General features: G+C 37.2%; 2 protein-coding genes across 2 annotated transcripts; one reads left to right on the top strand and one right to left on the bottom strand.

Annotated features, from left to right (window-relative positions):
- Nucleotides 1-267: 267 nt before the first annotated feature.
- On the bottom strand, nucleotides 268-2,543 carry LOC130429563 (SLAM family member 5-like). The gene is made up of 4 exons (XM_056758207.1): nucleotides 2,340-2,543; nucleotides 1,706-2,026; nucleotides 719-1,006; nucleotides 268-482 (listed from the first exon to the last, which is right to left on the bottom strand). The coding sequence occupies exons 1-4, from the start codon at nucleotides 2,383-2,385 to the stop codon at nucleotides 307-309; spliced, it is 831 nt and encodes a 276-aa protein (XP_056614185.1). The 5' UTR covers nucleotides 2,386-2,543; the 3' UTR covers nucleotides 268-306.
- Nucleotides 2,544-4,339: 1,796 nt separating this feature from the next.
- On the top strand, nucleotides 4,340-23,345 carry LOC130429562 (uncharacterized). The gene is made up of 7 exons (XM_056758206.1): nucleotides 4,340-4,626; nucleotides 13,493-13,819; nucleotides 15,531-15,869; nucleotides 20,015-20,137; nucleotides 21,461-21,771; nucleotides 22,253-22,555; nucleotides 23,154-23,345. The coding sequence occupies exons 1-5, from the start codon at nucleotides 4,551-4,553 to the stop codon at nucleotides 21,715-21,717; spliced, it is 1,122 nt and encodes a 373-aa protein (XP_056614184.1). The 5' UTR covers nucleotides 4,340-4,550; the 3' UTR covers nucleotides 21,718-21,771; nucleotides 22,253-22,555; nucleotides 23,154-23,345.
- Nucleotides 23,346-25,660: the final 2,315 nt, after the last annotated feature.

Here is a 25,660-nt window from a genome sequence, read left to right as displayed (position 1 = left end):
AAAACTAAAGTAACACTGAATAATCACATCAGTGTAAATAATATGTGCTGTTGCATTGAAAACAAGCAATAATTGTAACAAAATTTAAAGAATGTTTTATTTTAGTTTACACAGTTGCAGGTTAAGATTAATATTACATTTCCTCAAATAAAAGTTTTCTGAATGTTTTTAATAAGAGACTTTGAGAAAGGAATAAGAGTTGTAAATAGAAAAACCTTCAACTCAAATGAAAGAGAAGAAAGCACTTTTATTTCAGTTCCTTTCTTCATATTTGAAATGATTTTTCAGTTTCAAAACACTGAGACTCTAAACTAGCTCAATAGATTCATCTGCATTTAACTGAGTGTCTGATCTCCTCTTCTGTTCATCTCCTCTGGATCTGATGTCAGAAAGGATTATAGCAATAACAGCCACGCCCACCAGAGCAGAGACGACCAATCGGACCACAGCTTCAGTAAAGCCACACTTGCAGATGTTGAAAACTGCAACAATAAAACTGAAATTATGATTCCTTACAATTTTTCACATAGAATGTGTTAGTTGTTCTGTAATCACTCAACAAACTTATGGTAGATGTAAATAAGATTCATATTCTTTTCATGTTTAATATAATTTCTGACAAATGTGAAGGTGTTATATATGTGACTAGTTTCAAAGAATAATTAAAAAACCTGTAAGAAAGGTTTCAGTAAATAAAGACAAACATCACGTGACTGACCTAAACATGGCTGACAGAGTTGAGTGATGTTGAGATGTTGTGTGAGGTTTGTGATGGGATTGTTGATGACACAGCTGTATGTGTTGTTGTCTTGATATTCCACCTCCAGAGGTAGAGAGAGACTGATGTTGAGATCAGACGCACTGATGCTGGACAATAAACTCTTTCCTTTGTACCAGGAGAGACTCACATCATGTGACACATTCATCACTGAACACAACACAGAACAATTTGATGATGAAGAACATTGAGAAGTGTCTCTAGATATGACAGGAAAAGGCAGACGAGCTGAAAAAAAACATTTAAAAAAATTAGCTTCTCATATTTTAATGGAATTACAGTCGTGGCCAAAAGTATTGGCAGTGACATAAATTTTGAGTTTTGCAACGTTTTGTGTTTATGTATCTGTAGATTATTTTTCCTCATGTTTCTTTAGTATAGTTGATATCTTATGTTAGCATATTTTAAGATTTAAAGGCATTTATTAGCAAAAAAATTGTATATGCAAAGAGTCAATATTAACAGTGTTGGCCCTTGTTTTTCATAACCTCTGTAATTGGCTCTTGCATGCTGGATATCTGTTTCTGGGCCAAATCCGCATTGAAGGATGAACATTTCTTGCCTTATTAGTGCTCTGAGATGATCACAATTGTTGGGCTTCTGCTTGCTTTTTGAGGATTAACCACAGTTGCTCTACATGGGATTGACATCAAGGGAGTTGCTTTTTTCTGAAATTATTTAAAATGCATCGGATCACTCTGCATTACAATCTTTATAGAATCAGAATGAACATCTCAACAGCTTAAGCAGAAAAATGCAGCATTTATGTCACTGCCAATACTTTGGGCCACGACTGTAAATGCATTTCATGCATTAGTGAAACATTTGTGAATGTGTGAAAATGAATTTTGTTATAACAATCAGTTATTCCACAATATTGTGAATAATAATGCTGATTTTATATAAGATGATACATTCTGTACTCACTATAGACAGCAATGTTGTATTTCTTGAGTATCTTATCGTTTGTTTTGGTGTTTATTTGATAAAGTCCAGAGTGTGTAAATGTGATGTTTGTGATGGTGAGAGATCCAGTTTGATCCAGCTTCAGTCTGTTGTTAAATCTCCCATCAGGTTTAAACTTATTTAAGTTTATTACATTATTGTCTCTCTCAATTTCAGCTATGTGAGATTTATTAGATCTAAACTTCCACAAGATTCCTTCTTTCCTCTGTTGTTCAGTGATATTCATGTAGAGAGTAACAGACTCTCCTTCAGTCACTGACACAGACTCCAAACCAAACACCACTGAAAATAAAACAAGAAGAATTATAAGTCTTTTCATTATGTGACAGACATTTATATACTGTAAACTCATGCTTGTAGAGTTTCTATTATTTAACATGATGCAAATATATTCTCTGTTGTAACAGTAACAGTAGGTATAGAGAATAAATGACTGAAGTTGGAGGAACATATTTTGATGATATTTATAAATGTTTTAACACAAAACCGAGATGATGAGATGAATAAACAGATCCAATGATATATCTCATAGATTCAGTCTCATATTGACTGATTTACAAACACCAGTGAAGTTAGAAAAACACACATCACTTACCCATCAGACTCCATGAGCACCAACAGAGTAAAATAACATGAAACATTTTCTCCAGCAGTTTCAAATAATTGTCAATAATTTACATTAAAACATCAGATACTCTAAAGAGAGTTCATCAGGATAGATGAGCTAAAGAGAGAAATGCAGTGACATGCTTTAGTGAAACTGCAGCTTATAAACACCAGTGAACACGCCTACATTAAGTGCAGTCAAAGGCACCCTTACCCGTCCCTAACTATCATTATGCCATATATTGTGACTCTTAACTTAGTGTATATTCAATGTTTTAATATATGACATATAACATATGATATTTCATTAAAGGGAACGTTAGTTTTATATTCAGCGAAAGTATCCAATTTCACTTTCTTCATCTCCTTTTTAAAGAAAGAATTTAAACTATTGATGTTTTGTATTAATTTGTATGAAATTCTATTTTTCTCCAACAGCTTATAAAGCTATCTGAAGGATTTTTATATTTCCTATAAACTGCGCCAAAAACTAGCCCAACGACCCCAGCCTTTATATAAAAAATCGAAATATGCCCTCCTACTAGGCCTGCACGATTAATCGGGTGCGGTGTTCAAATCGCAAAAACTGCGATTATTTCGATGAAAAGGGCTTTAAATGTGATAAATGTAGTATTTGACAGTTTGCTTCTGCAATTTTACGTCTAACCAATAGGGAGCATTTTAACACTTTAGTGATGCGCGGATGGCGATTAAATCCGCGGGCGCTGCGGATGATCCGCGGGTCGAGTAATAAAAAAATACATTCAGATTAATCGCGGGTGGGTCGCGGTTGGATGATATCATATACAATATTAACACAATTTTTCAAAAACTACGAATGTGTTTTAAATGCATTTTTAATCAGGCGCTAATTTGCAGTAATTTAAAAGAAATGTGCGCGTGGCGGCGGTAGAGGAAGGTCTATTTCTTTAAGCAGAAATGGAGGCAAAACAGATCAGAGAGAAATTTAAAAAGGGAGAATTAAAAACATAACAAAAGGGAAGAAAGAAAAGTACCGTGTGGGAGCGTTTTAGCGAAGAATCAAGGACTGGATATGTAATATGCAACGACTGTGAGACACTGTATGTATATGAAAGCCATAGGACTAGTATCTCTTATATGGTACATCATGTGTGTGCTAAATCGAAAGATTAGATTTAAGCATTTACAGATAAAGAAAGTGCTAACAATTTACTGTGTAATTAAAGTGAGGATCGGGTATATATATCAGAGAAAATTATGCGGTTGGCGGGTGGATAGTTTATTTGAAGCACATTTTAGCTTATCCGCGCATCTCTACTGTACATGCTTTTGAATTAGCAAAAAACGTCATTTGGAAAAGATGAGCGTAGATGAGATAGTTTGTGATTTTGCTTGGTCTTTCTTTGATGCATGCTGTTAAAACCAACACAACAAAACCTAGCTCTTTTTTTTAAATACTAGTCAAATCGCATTTTAAATCGCAATTTTGGTGAGAAAAATCACAATTCGTTTTTTTCTTCAAATTCTGCTGCCCTACTTCCTACACACAATTTCTTATTGAAAACCAATGTTGTTATCATAAATACAGATTGTTCCTAATCTTATCTTGTGAATGACAACTTAGAATAAATGTATTCCACATTTAACCCCCGGGAAAAAACTCCTTTGGTTACTGGACCCTGGCCGACATGCTGGACTTAGACTGCTGATCACACACAGAGCGCCCCCTGCTGTCTACATCAAACCTCTTTCAACTGGACTGAGACCATGAGACCCATAGTTTCAGTGGAATTCCGGTCGAAGGCTGCTAAATTATGTGTTTTTTTATGTGAAGTGATATCTCAAATGATTTATAATTATTGTGTTGTACTAATTTTAATATATTTGTTATTAAATTAAGCGCAACCTAACAGCACATTCGGGAACAGCAGGTGGAGGCAATGCGCCTCTTGAAAGTATCCGCTATTTTAACACCAGAAGGTTTGTTAGCGATTCGACCATACAAGACAGACGCATCCTTCGTTCTCTGCTCTTTGTTTACGTATTCCAGTGGAAATGTACAGAACCAGTTTTTTTAGTATATAAGTAAATTCCTGAGCAAATCACAGTCGGTTTAAATGTTCATTTTTTATTCTTCGTAAGTTACGGTAGTTGTTTGTAAATGGTAGTAGGAGCGGCTCCTAACAACAACGAGAAGATTTACCTCCCGTAACCTCGCATGAAGATTTTTACGACATTTAGAAAAACGAACCACAAAATGAAGAACAATTGTATAATTGTAACACTTTGGTGCGGTAAGTTTGAGTATTTAAAAATCACTTTCGGTTTTGATTTTAACAATATGCATATTAAGAGTGTCGTCTGGTATATTCTTCTTTATTTCAGTTCAGTACTTTCACTTTAATAGCAATGAACATGCTATTCTTTATTACCATTCATGTGAAAAAAAACGTAACGTTAATGTACACATGAGCCTGATAAAAATGAAAACTTGACATGGCACTTAGAGGCGCATCTGGAGTCTTCATATCTAGGCTGTTTAAAAACATGAAGGTCATATTTGTATTAATTGTTTATTACATAGCTGTGGAAACATTTGATGTAATGCATGTGAAGAAATTCAGGGTTTGTCCTGGGTCATTTCCAGTTCCATTTAAATTAACTTATATTTTTTAGGTTCATCTTTTTTTTCACTCGGTTTTGTTATATTCGCATATACTGCGCAAATTAAAAGCGATCTATGGCGAACGTGGTTTCAGTCTGTCGTTTGACAATGAATTAAAATACAAATGCAATTAGAAAATTCAATATATTTATATATAATTTTACCCATAAAACGATGTATAGTAAAAAAAAGAACCTTGGAGGCTTTAACCCAGGCCTTTTAAAGTACATGCTATGTATTAGTGTTTTATTTCTAAATAACAGGTCCAAAGTTACTTATTTATTGTTTTTTTTAGTTCTTGAGACTCTGTCTATAAGAAAGTCACTGCGAGAACATACCAGTAGATTGATCATAAACCTTCTCTCACCCAATATTAGACCTGTCACATACTCAATGTCGATATATCATTGACACAATGACTATGTGTCTGTGAAAGGCTTGTGTTATACTAATCTTTAATGTATCCTACATATGCACATTTCGTCATGTGCCCATAAGATGTTTTTTTGGGCGCTTATTTTTTCCGTTTATTTTACTACAAAACCAACACATGTAATAAAAATATTTTTGTAGCCTTGGTGCCTCATAACTAAGAAGTCCGGAAACCTGTTCTGTGTACAATAGTACATATAGGCCATTTTGTAGACCTGTAAATTCAATCCACATTGAATGGTCCTGATATTGTTGTGACGCATGAGGTGGGATAGGAGTGTTAAAAAAATATAATATAAATAATATATAAAAACTCCCTAGCAGTTTAAAATACATAAAAAGCCTCGCAACCACATAGCAACATAACTGTCAATCTTCTTGTTAAAGCCTACAATTGTAGTGCAATTACGGTTCTTTTTTTAATACTATATATCGTTTTATAGGTAAAATTATATATAAATATATTGAATACATTTCTATTTTAATTTATTCACAATCCTGACTGTGAATCCTGACAACATTTTATTTCAAAATTTTAGAAATGAAAATGTATAACCATAAATATAAAGTGGCTAGAAAAATAGAATAAATCACATAAAGGTCAAATCTGATCTTTAAAGATTGCACATAGTCAGAATCATATGTATAATAACAATGCAATGTAAGTCTCTTTGAATAAAAGCGTCTGCCAAATGTAAATTAAATGAATTCAGGTAACTTATCTGTCACAGTCAGTGTAGTCCCCTTTCCAATCCACTAGAGGGTACACCCCTCATCACATGGACTGCCATATCACACTACATTACCCATAACCATTGACCGGACTCATTATATGTTATTGTCTTCACCTGTCATGTTAACTTTTACTTTAAAAGAAACGCAATCTATTGAATATGTGACAAGAAGTGACATCTGAATTTAGCATGTCAGCTGAGCTCACAATGTGTCAGTAACAGATTGACTTTCTTTATGCTGTTTATTGATATTTTCTATACTCTTTATTCACGGTTTCAACATACTGCCCAGAAATTGATATTTAGAGTTATATGCAAAAGAGCTACAACAGATTCTAGAAACGTAACTGTTGCGGGGTTACTCATATGAAACATAAATCTGTATAAACGCAGCCCATATTGAGCACAATATATGACCTGTATTATAGTGTTGTGATATAACTTACTGTAATAGTTCATATACTTATGGTGCCGTCTCATTATTTTGAGGTCGGAGAGCCCTGGGATGTTTTTTTTAGACTTTGGATATTCATGCATAGACGTTGGCTTCTGTGGTATGCCATTTCAGTTTTACACAGTGTTCAGAGCACCGTTTTATTTGGTCTCTGCTTCAAATATTCCCACAGTTTTGAATGCGGTGTGACTGTTTGGTATAACGCCTGATTGTCCGCATGTCCTGGAGCTGAAGCCGCCATCATTTCAAATGATTGAACGTAATCAGTGCGAGAACATCAGATAACCAGGGGTCAGAGGGAGATGGACGAGATGACCTATAGATGTAAGAGGGCATGAGATGTCTAAGCAGGAGGTTAGTGTGGAGCAAAGGGAGTTGGTGGCGGTGTTAGCATCGAGGAGAGAGAGCTGTTTAGGGGAAGGGAGAGTGGAGACTGCAGAGGATAAGCGGGAGGGAGACCTCTGTGAGGTCAAACGACGCAGACATGTTGTTGAAGTCGGCAGCCTGTGGTTTTTCCAGGTGGATGTTGAAGTCTCCAAGTACCACCAGAGGAGTACCATCCTCGGGGAAAGATGATAGAAGCACATCCAACTCCTCCAAGAAAAGGCCAAGGTGCCCTGGGGGACGATAGATTTTAACAGGGTGGATGACAGTAACAGCATGAGACTCAAAGGTGGTGTTGTTGCATAAGGGTGCCAGGTGTTTGAATATCCACTCGTTAGGAATAAGTAGACCGCTTCCTCCACCCCTCCCTGATATGCGTGGGCTGTGGGAGAAAGTGTAATTATTGGAGAGGGCAACCGGTGTGGCATTGTCCTCTGGTTTGATCCAGGTTTCAGTAAGTGCTAAAAGAGAAAGACCAGAATGTTTGTCAATAGCTGTGATGAAGTCTGCCTTGTTTACAGCAGATTGGCAGTTCCATTAACCAATGAGAAATGTAATCGAGGTCATGGCATAGCCTTAGGGTTTTGTGTGAGAAAGACATGCTTTGTTAATATTTTTGCTTGGCATGCTCTTTCTCGTGTCTCGTCAGTGTTTCCCGCCATCTCGTTTCCTTGTTACCCTTTCCATTAGTCCTCAATCCCCAGCACCTGTTCCTTGTCCAGTATCTGAAAATTACGTTGAATATCCTTGTCCCTGTTTTTACATCTGATGTCTAGTCTTAGTAAGTGTTTTTGTTTAGTTCTTGTCCAGTGTTGTTAAATTCAGTTTATAGTCAGTTAGTCTTCAACCTGTTTTCTGTTTGTTTGGTTTTACCCCATCGTGGGTCTTTGTTTTGTTCGTGTTTTTTGTTTATCATTAAAGTCTTGTTAACCCCTCATCCGCCTTGTCTGCCTGCAATTGGATTCTCCTGCCTTGTCTTCCCTTGCAATCCGTGACAGGTGTCTAATACATGCATGGGCAACTTATAACACACCAAAGACAAAGAAAAACGCGTATTTCCGCCATATGACCCCTTTAATAACTAATTCTACAGTAAAAATAGGCATTAATCCTTTTGTTTTTAACTTAATTTTTTTATTCATATATAAGTAGGCGAAATGATAAAGACATTTATTGTTTTAATGGGCAAAAAAGCGTGATTGTTAAAATAATAAATAAATTAAATATTAATCCATCAATAAATACTTCAAATTAAGAAGCGATTTAAAAAACACATAAAAGACAAATACTTCATTTATAAGTGCATTAAAGAATTCCTTTATAAAGAGTGGAATTTCAAGATGTTTTTGAAAATGCGATTTAAAAAGAGGAACAAATAATTGGATTATCAAATCAAACTAGGAATACAAGTTTAATCCGTCATTTAAAAGACTATATCTTTTAACATTTGCATTTGTATTTCCCGCTGCCTTTCCTTTTTTGATATTTGATTAGTTTAGTCATTTAGCTTTTCCTTTTAGCCTCTCTATTTACCATTTCTCTGACACCCTGGGGCCTTGAATTGCTAAAACGAGGTTAAACAATGCAAATTAGCTATGGAGAGAGACCTGTTACAAGCTCTCTGATTGGTTAGTTCATTGTACGTCATGTTCAGAGGTATGTCAGATGAGCAATGGAGAAGATAGTCTGTTGTTCACTGCTCCTGTAACCAGCGTGTTATCAGCACCTGCTTTTTATCTTACAGAAATCATAGAAAAGGAAACTTATTGTTAGAACAGGTTAGAACATTCATACTGCAGCACGTGGAAGCACATGTCTATTTTTGCTGCGCTGCTTAGGAGTGACATAAAGTTACAGTGCTTAAAGTAGCATAAGTTACAGTGCTTATGGCCAAAATGCTTATGGATTCACATGAAATGTAACAGACATCAGTTACATGCTTTAATGGTAAAACCGCCAATATTGACTTTATAAAATAATGTTATTATTGACTGATTAATGTTATTATAAAATGTAATATTGAACTTCACTACGTTTACGCTGTGGTGGAAAGAGATTATCCTTAAATAAAGATTTATTTTTATACATTTATTATAAAAGCTTAGCCACAAAAAGGGACGTATTAAACTGTGGTTATGGAACTTTTTAAAAACAATCAAACAGGTTCAACAGTTTGCTAGTATAAGGGCAGAAAAGATTATTATTATTATAGTGTGTTCTTATAAATATCAGGCATATGCAGTCGCTTTAGACTGGCAGAAAAAAAAGATCTTTATATGAACCTCTGTGATAACACGTTTGTTCTTATGTCCTGCATTTGGTTCAATTCACTGCATATACTGCTTTTTTATATTGTAAATGTGAATAACTCTTATTTTAATCTTTAATGTGTTGCCTCCTGTCATGTAAGAATGAATTTATCACATTGAATTTCACAGTACATATAGTTAAGTACTGAATGGGAGAGTTTGCGCCTCCTGGCTGAAATTTCACGAACTAGTTTCAAATGTAAATGTATTTTAACTACTGTCCTTCGTGAATAAATGTAAATAAAAAACAGTTATCTTACCAGATGACAGTAATGTAGGATCTCGGCCGGATCAAAGGTGACCATTTGTGGTCGAAAAATACCACAACCTCAATAGAACTCTAGCCGGATCCAGCAAGTCTGATCCAACTGCCCTCTCTTAAGCATCCTCCATTTGATCAGGATTGATTCTAACACCCAACCTTAGACTTCAAAGAAATTCCAACAGGGAGGATGCGGTCGTTGTCACTAACATGGACACCAGATGTGTTAACAGGAATGAGGGCAAATGGTCAGCCAAGTCTTGAAAGTCTCTCTCTTTGTTCTACAAAAGAATAGTTTAAAACGGGTTTAAACCTACATCTCCACATTGTATGTTTGTCCCCATGTTATTCGGCCTCGCCTATAACCTCAAAAGCACGTGTGTTTAGTTGTATTCTGCTTATATTTTCATTCTTGTACAAACTTCAGGTCAATGTACTCATAATCCATGTTTTATATCTAAATGTTTCCCTCTTCATTCCTTGAAAGATTATGTATAGCAGAGTAATGGGTTGTATACAATACTCCTTTTATGTCATTCTAAAAGTTTACAGCACCAAACTCCTAAGTGATCCTACATGCAAATGAGCTAATAAGCGGAATTGGATCAATAAACATTGGATCGCTCACCTTGGAGGGGAGTGAACCCCCCCCAAACTTAAGACATCCGTACACGGAGCAATCGACGCTCATCTCGTGTCCTCGCGCTCCTGCCCGGCACGTCATCGAGACCTGTCTCTTCCCTTTGGAGACAGTTTCCTCCGGCAGTCTACATTGGCTAACTTCGTCCAACCTTCGTCAGCCAATCCGGCTCCAAGAAAGAAGTAGACGGACTCACCCGATTGCTTTGAAACCATCAGGACTCAAAGAACCTTTTCAACGCGCACAGAACTTGTCCCAGCACACTCAGGGAACCAATGCAAGTATCCAAATATATCATAAATAGCTGGGTTTAAGCTTTAACCCCTTTTTACAAGAAGATTGTCTTCGATGGTTCATGCAGATCTGAATAGCTGTTTGTAAAACTGCCACTCTTTACTTTGTCTATTTCTTACCTTCTTTACTGCATTTATGTTTCATGTTTTGTTTGTTAGCATTTGTTATTTTGTAAGTCAGTCGGTTTGTTTTCCCTTTAGTCTAGTCAATAAACCCGCATTTGTTATCTACAATTGAACTGTTGCTGTGTTTGTTTATCGCATATTGACGGCACTTAAACTGCTTGATTTCGTTATAATATCTGAGGCGGTAATGTCATGGGCGCCGTAAAGGGGTGGAAGGTTAGGACGATTCTAAGGGCCCAGGCTGATTTAGGGCCCAGAAGAGCAGACCCCCTTTTTATTTTCCTATTTGTAGGGGGCCCAGAAATTTTGGTTTCCATAGGGCCCAGAATTTCTGGCGGCACCCCTGGGTACTGTACTACAGTAAGAGAGTTATGTTTCCAAGGCCAGGAAAGTAATATTTCTTAGATTTGATATCCGATCTGCTGATCACTCGCTGGACGAGTGAATCTAGTTTTGTCGCTATTATTAGGTCTGCTGACTCCGATAAAGTGTATAAAATAGGTATAGTTAATCATCATTAATTATACGTCTTTTACTGTGATCAGAACTCATAGTTTCCCCGAAATACACTACAGTAATATTAACGTTTCATACATTTCATTTTTAGTTAACGTTAAAAAATAGTCGTTTTCAAGATGCGGACATAAAACGATTCTGGATTGATGCTAGTGTTCGGCGACATTCTCTATAGTCAGGTCATTGGATCGCCGATACACGACAGTATCAAGGGTCGGGGCAATTAAGGCATTTCTCTATGACAAGCTGGATTTTTGGACAAGAAAATGCTCATGTGGGACTGAAATTAGAATTCTATCAGAGTGTAAGTTCAGTGCAGTTGGCAACCTTGTTACTTCCCATCGCAACCTTTTAAACTAATGTAAATAAACTTGCTGTAAGTTAATATCATTCTTCCAAATGTGTCATTGATGCCCACTTGCGCTGACATTACTTGATTGCCAAATGGGAACAAGTCGTGCACTGGTTTTAAACCCTCAGCCGCATAGCAATTCCTCCATGGAAAAGTAAGAGCCGCTCACATTAGAAGTTTTCTCGTGCACCCCTCCACATTATAAACTCTCTCTGGTGTGAGGAAAAGCTGCGTACATTGCAAGCTCTTTTGCACGAAGAAATGCGCAATGTGCGTTTGTCATATTCATTTTCAACATATATTAGCAAACAGCCAACTGTCGTGAGGAATCCGCAATCGCCGACATATCTTGAGTATCGTCTATACATGATAGTATTGTCAATCGGAACAACCCTAATTGATGCATATAATTAAATAATTGATTGTAAATAAAATAACGGCACACATTGTTGTTTCTGTTAATAGTAAAGTAAAAATTCAAGTTATTTTAACATATTAATACAAATGGCCTTTGACCTTCGGAAGTAAACGGCACATATGTCAGATGTGCATATAAACACAGTAAGAGAGATGGCCGATGGTGAGCAGTGACCGATTCTAAAAAATTCACTTGCAGTTTTAAAAAGCTGATATTTGGACACATGTCAGATATTTCGAAGACGAGAAAGGGTTACAGAACAGCTGCTACAGAATTTTATGTTCATTTTAGAGATGCATCGATTGCAATTTTCTTTTCCGATTTCCGATTTTATTATAAGTGAAACCTGGCGATTCAGATTTTTGCCGATTCTGATTTATATCCTCAACTATAATTGACAGTATATAAAAAAACCTGAACTTTTCTTCAATACACATTTTTTCATATTTTTTTATTATCATTACATAAATTATTGAACATTACAATTTCCCTAAACACAGTTCTACAACCTGCATTAAATTACAGAATCTTCTCTTGCCCAAATAACACTGTGACTGAAAATAAGTATACATACTAAAATATAACTAAACTTAATCACTTAATCGACCTTTCTCATCTTTGTACTCTCACAAAAGTTTAAGATAACAATAAGTACTTTATTCTTGTCTGTTTCTGTTCATGAAACTATCATTGCTTTATTTTTTTCTGAAATGTAAAATAACTTGTCTTTATCTTAGGTCTGTAGTCCTAAAAGAAGTGGCTTGATCTTAGCTGCCACTTCAATAGAACGTTCAAAATCTTATGAGCGAATTCTCAATATTTTCATGATGATTCCCTATGTGGAATGATCTGCCAGCTGCTACAAGATCTGCAGATTCTTCCGTCAACACCTGACTGATCAGTTCTGACTTCTTCTCCACTCTTTATAAAATAAATCATTAAAAAAATCTAAGCTCTGTATACTGTGTTAGGTTATATGAGACTAGCACTTTTTTTTTTGTCTTTATGCTGTCCCAATTGCTTCCATTGCTTACCCCACCTGTAAGTTGCTTTGGATAAAAGCGTCTGCTAAATGACTAAATGTAAATGATAAAGCATATTTACAATGAGGATGCATCACAGATGTTGCTTTTTCAAATGCACGTTATAAGCGACCTATCAAACTCGCACTGCTTTCAGATTTCGTAGCACAAGAACAAGCTACACATGAAGGATAATTCCAACGATTTGATAATAGCACTAGCCAGCCCGATTTAAGCTCAATTTAGGACTGGGTGATATTGACCGAAATTTATAGCTCTAATTTTTAGGACGATTGCCGATATCCAATTTATATGAAATAAATACTTACTTGTAACTCAAAGCCTCATGTAAGATGTCACAATCTACTTTATTCAATTACATCAAAGTCAAGTATGTTTAAACTTTTCCTCAAGTAAAATAAAGGATAATTTATTAATATTATTAGACAAGCATTTCATATTTCTTGAGTTGTGTAAAGGTTAGATCTGTTTACTTGCATTACAGTAACGTTCCTAGAGAATGAATCTCTAAAATCTGTGTTTGTGTTTGCAGTTGTGTTTGGTGATACTAATGAAGTGAAGTCAGTGTCAGTGATGGAGGGAGATTCTGTCACTCTACACATTAACGTTACTGATATACAACAAGATGAAGAAGTTCAGTGGAGGTTTGGACTTGAAAACAGACGCCTTATAGCTGAGATTATCAAGAAGAAGATAAAATATGAACCTCTTGAGGGTTTCATAGGCAGACTGGACCTGAATATTCAGACTGGAGATCTCACCATCAAGAACACGAGAATCAAGCACGCTGGAGTTTATAAAGCAGTGATCGTAAAAAGCCATGGTGAGACAACAGTTAACTTCAGTGTTACAGTCAATGGTAAGATGTTTTTTTTTAAATGTTGCTTCTGTTTGTTCAAATTAAGAAGATATAAGAGATTCAAAGTCCAAGTGATTTTAGGTGTAATGTTGTGTAAACAATATTTCAGTTCAGCAGTTTTGCATCTGTATTTGTTAAATGGTTGTGTAAAAGTTTACCAAAGGATACAAATTCTCTCATTAATTACTTTATTCAACAATTTCCTCTTTCACGTCAGTGTCCAATGTGTGTTCACCAGAGCACCATGCGTATGCATCACGTGCTCTCCTGGATCGTATATGATGATGACGTCAGGAAATTATTGAATAAAGTCTTTATTTTTGTTTTATTGGGGACAAAAAGTATTCTCATCGCTTTCTCAATTTAAGGTTCTACCACTGGAGTTACATGGACTATTGTAACAATGCCTTTAACTTTCTGTGCTTTGACTGTACGTTGTGTTGCTGTCTATGGGGGAATCACAAAGCTCTCATCAAAACTATCTTCATTTGTGTTTGGATGATGAACGAATGTCTTGTGTTTGTAGAATGAGTTGAGGGTTATTAATAATGATTCATTAATTCATTTTCATTCTTTGTTGAACTAACCCTTTAACATATGAAAATGAATAAAGGAAGGGCAATGTTTACATTTCGATCAAGTATGTTTTAATAGCTTCTACAGAATATAAAGTCAAACCAAAAATGATTCAGACACTAGATATCATTTTTGATATTATTTTACTAGTCGTTGCAGGACACTGTAGTTCATTTATGTTAGTGAGGATAGAAAAATAAAGTAAAGTGTGACATTATACTCAACGATCTGTAAAATATTTGGAACCATTAATGATTCTGAGCTTTGACCTGACCGTGTTTGCTTTAGTTTTTCTTCTTTTACTGCTAATGCAAACTTTTTACTGCAAAGACTGAACAAAATGAAGCATTGTTTGGTTTTTGGTTGCACTTAATGGTTTTTATCTAATTTTGTACTAGTGTTAAATAGCTGTCAGATGTAATGGATGGATGACAATATCAAAATGAATTTGTTCTGACCCAGTTTAACTCTTAAATGTGTCTGAATCAATTTAGCTTTGACTGTAATTCATGGGTCAATGACAAATAAGAAAATGTCAGGTGGTGCGACCATATATTAATATAAAATAATATACATTTAATGTATTTAGAACTGAGTATTTTTCCCCTCATATATAAGAAATTCAACATAAAATCATGCCAAAATATTTTATTAAGAATTTTATTGAGAAAATTAACATTTATTTCTCAGTTTTGTTCTCTGTTTGTATGTTCGGACGGTCGGACCACCTGACATTTTTGGTCTTTCAAACACCAAAACTCAAAAAATCTATTGAATTTCAATAAAATGAAAAGGGTTTCTTATAAAGGACATATTGTAGATCCATTTGATATATGACATGTATTTATTCAAATTCTTTTTAGGAAAATAATGAATTTGGACATAAAAAATACATGTCACGTCATTGACCCTCATACAAATGTACTTGTTCAGTCATTGTTTTGGACCAAAATTAACGTTTTATCCTTAAGTCAAATCAATTTGTTTTATACTCTATTATTTTAAACAACTTTTATAAATGTGTAAAGTTTAGCTTATATTGCAATAATAAAAAGTAAAACTAACAGACTGGAACACTTTTGCCTTTAGTGCCACTAACACCATCTATCATTTATTCTCTTTTTGTGAAACTTAGAATCTTCACTTGATGTCAGCGCTGGTACAGATGAGGAGACGGTGCTGACGACAAAGGGAGATTCAGTCACTCTAGACACTGGTGTTCAAACACAGAGAGGTGATATGATAGTGTGGAGGTTTGGAGATGAAGGTGTTCTCATAGCTAAACATGATAAAGAAGACAACAAAAGCCCAATATACTATGATGGGGGATCCAAGGACAGACTACAAGTTAATAATCAGACTGGATCTCTCACCATCAGTGATGTCAGATCTTCAGATTCTGGACTTTATAAACTGAAGATCAGCAGCAACAGCAAACAGACATTCAAGACATTCATTGTTTCTGTCAGTGATGGTAAGGCTTTGTCAACTCTATCATTGAAACATCTATCACCTGTGAGAATAATTCACATCATATGATGAGAATCTAATTTTCCTGTTACACTGCTTCCATTTGAGATTAAAGAGGTTATTAGAGTTTCATCGAAATTTAAAACATTCATTGACTAAAGAAAATTATACATTCTCCAAATTCTAGACTTACTTACATCATTTGGATTATATACCTAGACACATTTTCTCTGAACACATTATTACTTGCTGATATCAGTTATAACAGGAATATGTGTGTGCGTGTTTAATGTAGGGCTGCAACAACTAATCGATCAAATTGATAATAATCAATAATGAAAATAGCTGTCAATGAATTGTATTATCGATTTGTTGGTCTGTGATGTCTCTTGCGTGCTGTACGGTTACACTTCCGTTTTAACGTCAGATGTGTCTCGCTGTGCAGCCTGAGCTGCGCAGTATAAAGTCAGAAACATCTCCTGTGCAGCATGAGCTGCGCAGTATAAAGTCAGAAACGTCTCCTGTGCAGCCTGAGCTGCGCAGTATAAAGTCAGAAACGTCTCCTGTGCAGCATGAGCTGCGCAGTATAAAGTCAGAAACGTCTCCTGTGCAGCATGAGCTGCGCAGTATAAAGTCAGAAACGTCTCCTGTGCAGCATGAGCTGCGCAGTATAAAGTCAGAAACGTCTCCTGTGCAGCATGAGCTGCGCAGTATAAAGTCAGAAACGTCTCCTGTGCAGCATGAGCTGCGCAGTATAAAGTCAGAAACGTCTCCTGTGCAGCATGAGCTGCGCAGTATAAAGTCAGAAACGTCTCCTGTGCAGCCTGAGCTGCGCAGTATAAAGTCAGAAACGTCTCCTGTGCAGCATGAGCTGCGCAGTATAAAGTCAGAAAAGTCTCCTGTGCAGCCTGAGCTGCGCAGTATAAAGTCAGAAACGTCTCCTGTGCAGCCTGAGCTGCGCACTATAAAGTCAGAAAAGTCTCCTGTGCAGCATGAGCTGCGCAGTATAAAGTCAGAAACGTCTCCTGTGCAGCATGAGCTGCGCAGTATAAAGTCAGAAAAGTCTCCTGTGCAGCCTGAGCTGCGCAGTATAAAGTCAGAAACGTCTCCTGTGCAGCCTGAGCTGCGCACTATAAAGTCAGAAACGTCTCCTGTGCAGCATGAGCTGCGCACTATAAAGTCAGAAACGTCTCCTGTGCAGCATGAGCTGCGCAGTATAAAGTCAGAAACGTCTCCTGTGCAGCATGAGCTGCGCAGTATAAAGTCAGAAACGTCTCCTGTGCAGCCTGAGCTGCGCAGTATAAAGTCAGAAACGTCTCCTGTGCAGCCTGAGCTGCGCACTATAAAGTCAGAAACGTCTCCTGTGCAGCATGAGCTGCGCAGTATAAAGTCAGAAACGTCTCCTGTGCAGCATGAGCTGCGCAGTATAAAGTCAGAAACGTCTCCTGTGCAGCATGAGCTGCGCAGTATAAAGTCAGAAACGTCTCCTGTGCAGCATGAGCTGCGCAGTATAAAGTCAGAAACGTCTCCTGTGCAGCCTGAGCTGCGCAGTATAAAGTCAGAAACGTCTCCTGTGCAGCCTGAGCTGCGCAGTATAAAGTCAGAAACGTCTCCTGTGCAGCATGAGCTGCGCAGTATAAAGTCAGAAAAGTCTCCTGTGCAGCCTGAGCTGCGCAGTATAAAGTCAGAAACGTCTCCTGTGCAGCCTGAGCTGCGCACTATAAAGTCAGAAACGTCTCCTGTGCAGCATGAGCTGCGCACTATAAAGTCAGAAACGTCTCCTGTGCAGCATGAGCTGCGCAGTATAAAGTCAGAAACGTCTCCTGTGCAGCATGAGCTGCGCAGTATAAAGTCAGAAACGTCTCCTGTGCAGCCTGAGCTGCGCACTATAAAGTCAGAAACGTCTCCTGTGCAGCATGAGCTGCGCAGTATAAAGTCAGAAACGTCTCCTGTGCAGCATGAGCTGCGCAGTATAAAGTCAGAAACGTCTCCTGTGCAGCATGAGCTGCGCAGTATAAAGTCAGAAACGTCTCCTGTGCAGCATGAGCTGCGCAGTATAAAGTCAGAAACGTCTCCTGTGCAGCCTGAGCTGCGCAGTATAAAGTCAGAAACGTCTCCTGTGCAGCATGAGCTGCGCAGTATAAAGTCAGAAACGTCTCCTGTGCAGCATGAGCTGCGCAGTATAAAGTCAGAAACATCTCCTGTGCAGCCTGAGCTGCGCACTATATAAAGTCAGAAACATCTCCTGTGCAGCCTGAGCTGCGCAGTATAAAGTCAGAAACATCTCCTGTGCAGCCTGAGCTGCGCAGTATAAAGTCAGAAACATCTCCTGTGCAGCATGAGCTGCGCCGTATAAAGTCCGAAACATCTCCTGTGCAGCATGAGCTGCGCATTTTAAAGTCAGAAACATCTCCTGTGCAGCATGAGCTGCGCAGTATAAAGTCAGAAACATCTCCTGTGCAGCCTGAGCTGCGCACTATAAAGTCAGAAACATCTCCTGTGCAGACTGAGCTGCGCACTATAAAGTCAGAAACATCTCCTGTGCAGCCTGAGCTGCGCAGTATAAAGTCAGAAACATCTCCTGTGCAGCATGAGCTGCGCAGTATAAAGTCAGAAACATCTCCTGCGCAGCCTGAGCTGCGCAGTATAAAGTCAGAAACATCTCCTGTGCAGCATGAGCTGCGCAGTATAAAGTCAGAAACATCTCCTGTGCAGCCTGAGCTGCGCAGTATAAAGTCAGAAACATCTCCTGCGCAGCCTGAGCTGCGCAGTATAAAGTCAGAAACATCTCCTGTGCAGCATGAGCTGCGCAGTATAAAGTCAGAAACATCTCCTGCGCAGCCTGAGCTGCGCAGTATAAAGTCAGAAACGTCTCCTGTGCAGCATGAGCTGCGCAGTATAAAGTCAGAAACGTCTCCTGTGCAGCCTGAGCTGCGCCGTATAAAGTCCGAAACATCTCCTGTGCAGCATGAGCTGCGCCGTATAAAGTCCGAAACATCTCCTGTGCAGCATGAGCTGCGCATTTTAAAGTCAGAAACATCTCCTGTGCAGCCTGAGCTGCGCAGTATAAAGTCAGAAACATCTCCTGTGCAGCATGAGCTGCGCAGTATAAAGTCAGAAACATCTCCTGCGCAGCCTGAGCTGCGCAGTATAAAGTCAGAAACATCTCCTGTGCAGCATGAGCTGCGCCGTATAAAGTCCGAAACATCTCCTGTGCAGCATGAGCTGCGCATTTTAAAGTCAGAAACATCTCCTGTGCAGCCTGAGCTGCGCAGTATAAAGTCAGAAACATCTCCTGTGCAGCATGAGCTGCGCCGTATAAAGTCCGAAACATCTCCTGTGCAGCATGAGCTGCGCCGTATAAAGTCCGAAACATCTCCTGTGCAGCATGAGCTGCGCATTTTAAAGTCAGAAACATCTCCTGTGCAGCCTGAGCTGCGCAGTATAAAGTCAGAAACATCTCCTGTGCAGCATGAGCTGCGCCGTATAAAGTCCGAAACATCTCCTGTGCAGCATGAGCTGCGCCGTATAAAGTCCGAAACATCTCCTGTGCAGCATGAGCTGCGCCGTATAAAGTCCGAAACATCTCCTGTGCAGCATGAGCTGCGCATTTTAAAGTCAGAAACATCTCCTGTGCAGCATGAGCTGCGCAGTATAAAGTCAGAAACATCTCCTGTGCAGCATGAGGTGCCCACTGAGCCCCTTTTTTAGACGCATCTCTGTTCATGCGACTCTTCAAGCTGCGCAGTTTTAAAGTTTTAAAGACAATTGTCTGGGTTTTTGTAATGTTATGTTTCATAAAAATATGAAACACAAAATAATAATTCATTTTAAAGTAAAGAGAAAATCCAAAGATCTTTAATTTATTTGTGATATAATGCAGATAAAAAATTGTCCGTAGGGTGTGAGTGCGTGAGTGAATGAGTGAGTGTGTGTGCCCTGCGATGGGTTGGCACTCCATCCAGGGTGTATCCTGCCTTGATGCCCGATGACTCCTGAGATAGGCGCAGGCTCCCCGTGACCCGAGGTAGTTCGGATAAGCGGTAGAAAATGAATGGATGGATAATGCAGATATGTCTCATGTCTTCAGCCGTCATGACAAGAATGTGTGTGTGTGTTTAATGTGATCTAGAGTCTCTGTTATTACAGGTCTATCTAAAGGTGCTAAAGCAGGAATAGCTGTTAGTGTCCTAGTGGTTATTGCTGCTGCTGCTGCTGCTGCTGCTTTTGCTGGTGTGATTTACCATCGTCATAGGATATCTAAACTACATTGTGAGTTTGATCTTCAGCTAATACAACAATAGGAAATCAAATATCTGTATTGTGCTTAAGTAGTTTAAAGAGTCCCTGTTATGTTCATTTAGTCTTGAAAATATTTTTAGATGATTTATAAATTGTATTTCTCACCTGCTGTACATTTACACATCATCTCTCCCTTTAAAGCTCTGTTGTAGCTCCTGTTCTTTTAAAGACAGAGACTGGAAAGATGTCATATTTTATATTTTCCCAGAGAGCAACAAAGCCATGTGAAATGATATATCAGTGTTAAAGAAATGCAACGGTCACACTTTTAATGTTCAAACTTAAATTGTGGAGCTATGACAAACAGCAGCCAAGCAGGATCCGACTCTCTCAAGTATTCACCTGCTTTGTAACTCTTCTGCTTACTTTAAACCGGATGCTTAGTTTGTGCTTCGTTATTATTTTTAATTGAAAATACCACCACAATAAATTTTGTTGCTCATATTAAACATAAACCCTTATGAGCAAACATCCTCTTGCCTTTTGCCTCACCCATCGTCCTTGTCAATGATTGTCACTGTCATCATGTGACTCTCACTTCTCTGTGCTGTGGGCTTCAATTTGTGCTTTAAACAAATATAAACAAGATCACGGAGCCCTGCAAGATCATCATATAAGCTCTTAAGACTTAATAACTGCACCGCTCCCGCTTTACAGACAAAACATGTCTGAACCGGTACATTGCCTAGCAGCACTATAGTTACTACAATAGGACTTGTTTTTCAGCCACAGGACCATAGCACAATCATGAACTTCTCTATACCCATGTATTCTATACTACAGTATTTTATGTGGGTGGTTTATGTGGCAGTTTGTCTTACTAAGTTGAAATGAAATAAATAACGGACACAATATGGGCTACCAAATGACCACATAACAATGCGACACACACCCAGGTTTGATCACCCTGTGGTGGACCTTGGCTGAGGATGTCTTGTGATAAAGGGTTGAAACACCAAATGACACTGAGGTACACAACTGCTGAAAACAATACAAAGGTTGTTACCTTAATTCTCTGTCGTGTGTCACATACCAGCAGGGGTCTCCTCGAGTACCACGGTTTGAGAACCACTGGTAAAGAGGATGGATGAGGTTTAAAAACTACAATATGTGAAAAGTGAAATGTTTACAAATGAATATCAATGAGGATTATGCCTTGTTTGTTTATGTTATGTCATGTTTAATGATGATTTACATTATGAAGTGATTATTAACAGAGATTATTAAGGAGATGTTCATTTGAATAATGTCTGTGTTTCTCTCTTGTGTTTCTGTCTTGTGTGTGTTGTGTAGCACTCACAGTTGAAGTGTTCCAGGGAGATTATCTCACTCTACCTCCTGATCCTAAAGACATACAGACAGCTGATGAGGGAGAGTGGATCTTTGGAGATAAAGAGATCATAGCCAGATTCAATAAAAAGAAAAACACATTCTGTACATATGATAATGTTATGGATGAGAGATTCAAAGACAAACTGAATCTGATCAGTCAGACTGGATCTCTCACGATCAGGACATCAAAACCAGACACTCTGGACTGTATAAACTGAAGATCAACAGCAGAACAGGACCATCATTCATTCATTATAATGTTATTGTCATGGGTAAGTAGCTCACATATATGTGATAGTGACAGTGCTTGTTCATCAACTAATGTATTTTATATTAATAGAATGTGTTCATTCATGCCAAACTGTTGTGGAAACTTAATAGAGGCTTTATGCAGATATGCTTCTCTATTTTTATTCCATATTCCTCAGTGAATTGTTTATATGTACACTTTTATCATCGTATGTGTTCTCTGGGACTTAAACGCACAACATTTGCATTGTAAGTTTAGTGCTCTAGCAACTCAGCCACAGGATCACAGGAATTAAAAAGTGAATTTAAGCAGTAGATTTAGTAACAAAGAAAAGGAGCTTGTGATCTATTTCTGGTTTTCTTTAGTCAATAAACGTGTCTCTGTGTCAGAAGACAGAATATCTTTATTAAATATTGTGTAAAATCATCTGAATGGACATTCATTTGAGCTGATGGGATGTTTTCTGTGTTCTTCTCTTCGATGTGCTGATGTTATGAATGAAGGAAGGGACAAAACTGTACGTTTGGGAGGTTCTGTTACTCTAGAGACTGGTGTCACTGACATAAAGACCAATGATGAGATAGTGTGGACATTTGGACCTGAAAACACTCGTATAGTTCGAATCACTGGAGGGACCGATGAGCCTCATTACCCTGATGAGAGATTCAGAGACAGAGTGAAGATGAACAACAAGACTGGAGATCTCACCATCACAAACATCAGACAGGGAGACATTGGAGTTTACGAAGTACTGACCTACATAAATGGGGAAACGAGATACAAGAAATTCACGATTAACACAGCTGGTGAGTAATTGTTTATTCATTTTAATGATTCAAGTATTGATTTTAAATCTCAGTGTTTATTAAGTGGAGTGCTGATGTATCAGCTTTAAAGCTTTTGTATCATGACACAACAACCAATACTTCAGAATATAAACCTACATCTGACTGAAGATATGTGCTGCGTCTTTACTTACAGGACGTGACACATGCATAAAACATTTCTACATGTTTGATTAAACTGTTTTTAATTAGATTTGACAGCTAATTTACAACAAGACAGTTTTGTGCAAAAGTATTGAAACTTTATTAAATGTTTAATATAATTAAAAAGCTAAAGTATATGCTATTTTAATCGTAACGTTTATATTTTATTAAATTTTAGTGCTTATATTTGAAAGTCAGAACACCTGCTGTTTGAACATGTCTTACACATGTGAATTTATGTATTCTGGAAAGTGCATAAATATAATAATGTTCATTCACAACAAATTTTAAAAGATAATTTACTTTAATTTAGAAAAGTGCTCTATGCATAATGCAAAAAGTAGTCATGTGATATGTGTGTTGCTCAATTAATCTTGATCTCCTCTCTTTTCATTTCATCTGTGATTTCTGACAGAAACTCCAAAAAACAGACGAAGAGAATCACCAAATGATGACAGAGGAAATGAATCACCAAATGATATTCTTCTGTCGTGAATGATGCAAATTCTGCTGCCGGCCAACTGAATAGATGCTCAACATCACAAGTGTGTAGCAGCTGTTACATCATCTTCATCTACAGGAGCGGTTCTCAATCCTGGTCCTCGCGCCCCCCCCCCGCTCTGAATATATGTTATGTTATGCTTCTCCTACCGCTTCAGAGGTTTGTTCAATACACCCGTAAGAGCCCTGCGAAGTAAACATCACTGATATTCTGCCATAATTCCAGTTTGAAATGGGCGCGAGGACCAGGATTGAGAACCTCTGATCTACAGTTACAAAACTACGTCACTGTTTTCATGATCCGTCACGAATAAATGATCAGAATGTTTTTATATTTTCTATCTGTTACTCATTTCATAGCATATTATCAGTGTGACTCTCATATGTTTGTTATTTTGTGACCGCAGACAGTATTGGATGTAATATCTGATGATGAGAAATATCAGATACACATGAAGATCTGTGTGAACACCTGCAGTCTCTCTCTAACCTTTCAATCTGTATTTTATTTTATACAGATTATACATATACGTACATTATATGGTTTTTATATACATATTATATAAGAACTAACACCAAAAACAAGTTCATGTTGATGTTAATCTGTGTTCAGAAAAGAAAAGCTGAGATCACATGACAGCCTTTTTTCCTTGTTTTGAAGATTTTAAAGTTCAAGAAACAATCATTCAATCATATATTATTAATTGCTACAGTAGTAAATTAGGCTTTAATATTTTTCTTACTCTTATATTCTGTTATTTTAAAATGAAACTCTGTTGCTGATCAGATCTGAATGTAAAATTGTAAATATGAATTCAGACACCGTACAGATATAACAAGAGTTTATAAAGCACTTAAATATCTTGCCTTGTTATGCAAAAAATTCTGCTCTGATACTTGACCTTTAGCTTTGTACTCTAGTATAAGATGTGATACGGTAATATTTGTATCATGTTTTGCTTTGAATGAATCTCTTCTGATTGTATTCATGTGATTTTAAGTTACTTAGTGACTTCAGATAAGTGTCATCTGAATTAGTGACACATAAACATAAATATCTTTTGTGCCTGAATTGTTCCTTGTTTGGTTTTCTGAATGCATGTTTTAACTGTACACGCCTGCTAGTTTTGAGCTTTACTAAATATACAATGCATTTCATTATCATTATAAATAAAATAATAAAATGTCAATTCATATTTGTGGTTCTTTTTGTCGGTTCATAAACTGTTTTCAAACACAGACATCAAACTCAGCAATGTCACCCAAATAACAGACATTCATCTAAATCAGTACAAGGAGGAATCCAAGTTTTCTCTGTTGTTTCTAATACGTACACCGAAAAGATATGATACAATGTCAGTAAAATAAAAAAGATCAGGGTGCAAACATAGTTTCCTATTAAATAGTCTGAGATCCCTAATGAAACATTAGATAGTTACACTAAATTTGAACAGACACAATATACAGTATAAAATGATTAAAAAAACAGCTAAAGATATGTTATGTTTGTGCTTCGTCTCATTAGAGAGGCAGAAGAGTATTGTGGGTAAAATGTGTGTGTGGGTGATGTGTGTGTTATTTTATCCAGTGATCCAAAATGTTGAAACTAAACCAGGGAACACTTGATGGAATGCTTCATTCGGATTTGTCCGGTCGCAGCATTTGCATTTTCGTTATTTCCAGATAACATCCACTCAAAATTAATAACACATGGTAACCCAGATGCAGCAAATCATTTGGACTGTTTTTTGGGCAAATTGAAGACCCACTGAAGAGAACAAACTGAATTTTTGAACACAATATATAAAATGAATCAAAGCCAGATGAAGATATGATGTTTATTGTATCATTACAGAGGCAGAAATGCATTGTGGGTAAAATACCCTCTGCCCAGTAAAACACTTTCCAGATTCGGAATAATAATATTGCGAATATTATTATGACCAAATAATTTATTTTTACACATTTGATAGCCCCTTTAAATTATAAGTCTTTACTAAAATATTAATATAAATAGATTAATCTATGTGGAAATTATTTTTTTCTTCACCGTTATTTCTAAGCTTTAACTGGGCAAAATACAGTGCATTACAGACCACATCAGGCACATCTGTTCTGCATCTGCTTGTTTTACACTCTTTGGCCACCAGATGGTATCGTGAGCAAATTAAGCCTTTGAGAAATTAATTCTTTTGTGAACCACTTGGCTAAAAAGCTTAATGAGTCTTCATCTCGACACCATTAGAATTAAGAGTTATATTTAAATAAATAAAACTAAAGACGAACTCACCAAACATGAGCGAATAAGTCACGTCGTTCTTCTTCTTCTTGTTTTATTGCAGCTGAAAATTCAACGTTAAGGCGCATTACCGCCACCTACTGTGTTCTAGGTGTGTTTTCAAGTGCTACTCACTTTTTAGA

The sequence above is a fragment of the Triplophysa dalaica genome, chromosome 10 (assembly GCF_015846415.1).
Source record: "Triplophysa dalaica isolate WHDGS20190420 chromosome 10, ASM1584641v1, whole genome shotgun sequence".
NCBI lineage: Eukaryota > Metazoa > Chordata > Actinopteri > Cypriniformes > Nemacheilidae > Triplophysa > Triplophysa dalaica.
The sequence above is the reverse complement of the archived record's forward strand: the minus strand, read 5'-3'. Positions and strand labels throughout refer to the sequence as shown.

What these genes read in the sequence shown, in the direction of transcription:
- LOC130429563 (XM_056758207.1), bottom strand. Translation starts at nt 2,385, where the DNA reads ATGTTTCATGTTATTTTACTCTGTTGGTGCTCATGGAGTCTGATGG. An exon ending in GTGCTCATGGAGTCTGATGG is followed by an intron (nt 2,027 to 2,339) that starts GTAAGTGATGTG and finishes TTTTATTTTCAG; the next exon opens with TGGTGTTTGGTTTGGAGTCT. An exon ending in ACTCTGTCAGCCATGTTTAG is followed by an intron (nt 483 to 718) that starts GTCAGTCACGTG and finishes TTATTGTTGCAG; the next exon opens with TTTTCAACATCTGCAAGTGT.
- LOC130429562 (XM_056758206.1), top strand. Translation starts at nt 4,551, where the DNA reads ATGAAGATTTTTACGACATTTAGAAAAACGAACCACAAAATGAAGAAC. An exon ending in AATTGTAACACTTTGGTGCG is followed by an intron (nt 4,627 to 13,492) that starts GTAAGTTTGAGT and finishes TTGTGTTTGCAG; the next exon opens with TTGTGTTTGGTGATACTAAT. An exon ending in CTTCAGTGTTACAGTCAATG is followed by an intron (nt 13,820 to 15,530) that starts GTAAGATGTTTT and finishes TGTGAAACTTAG; the next exon opens with AATCTTCACTTGATGTCAGC.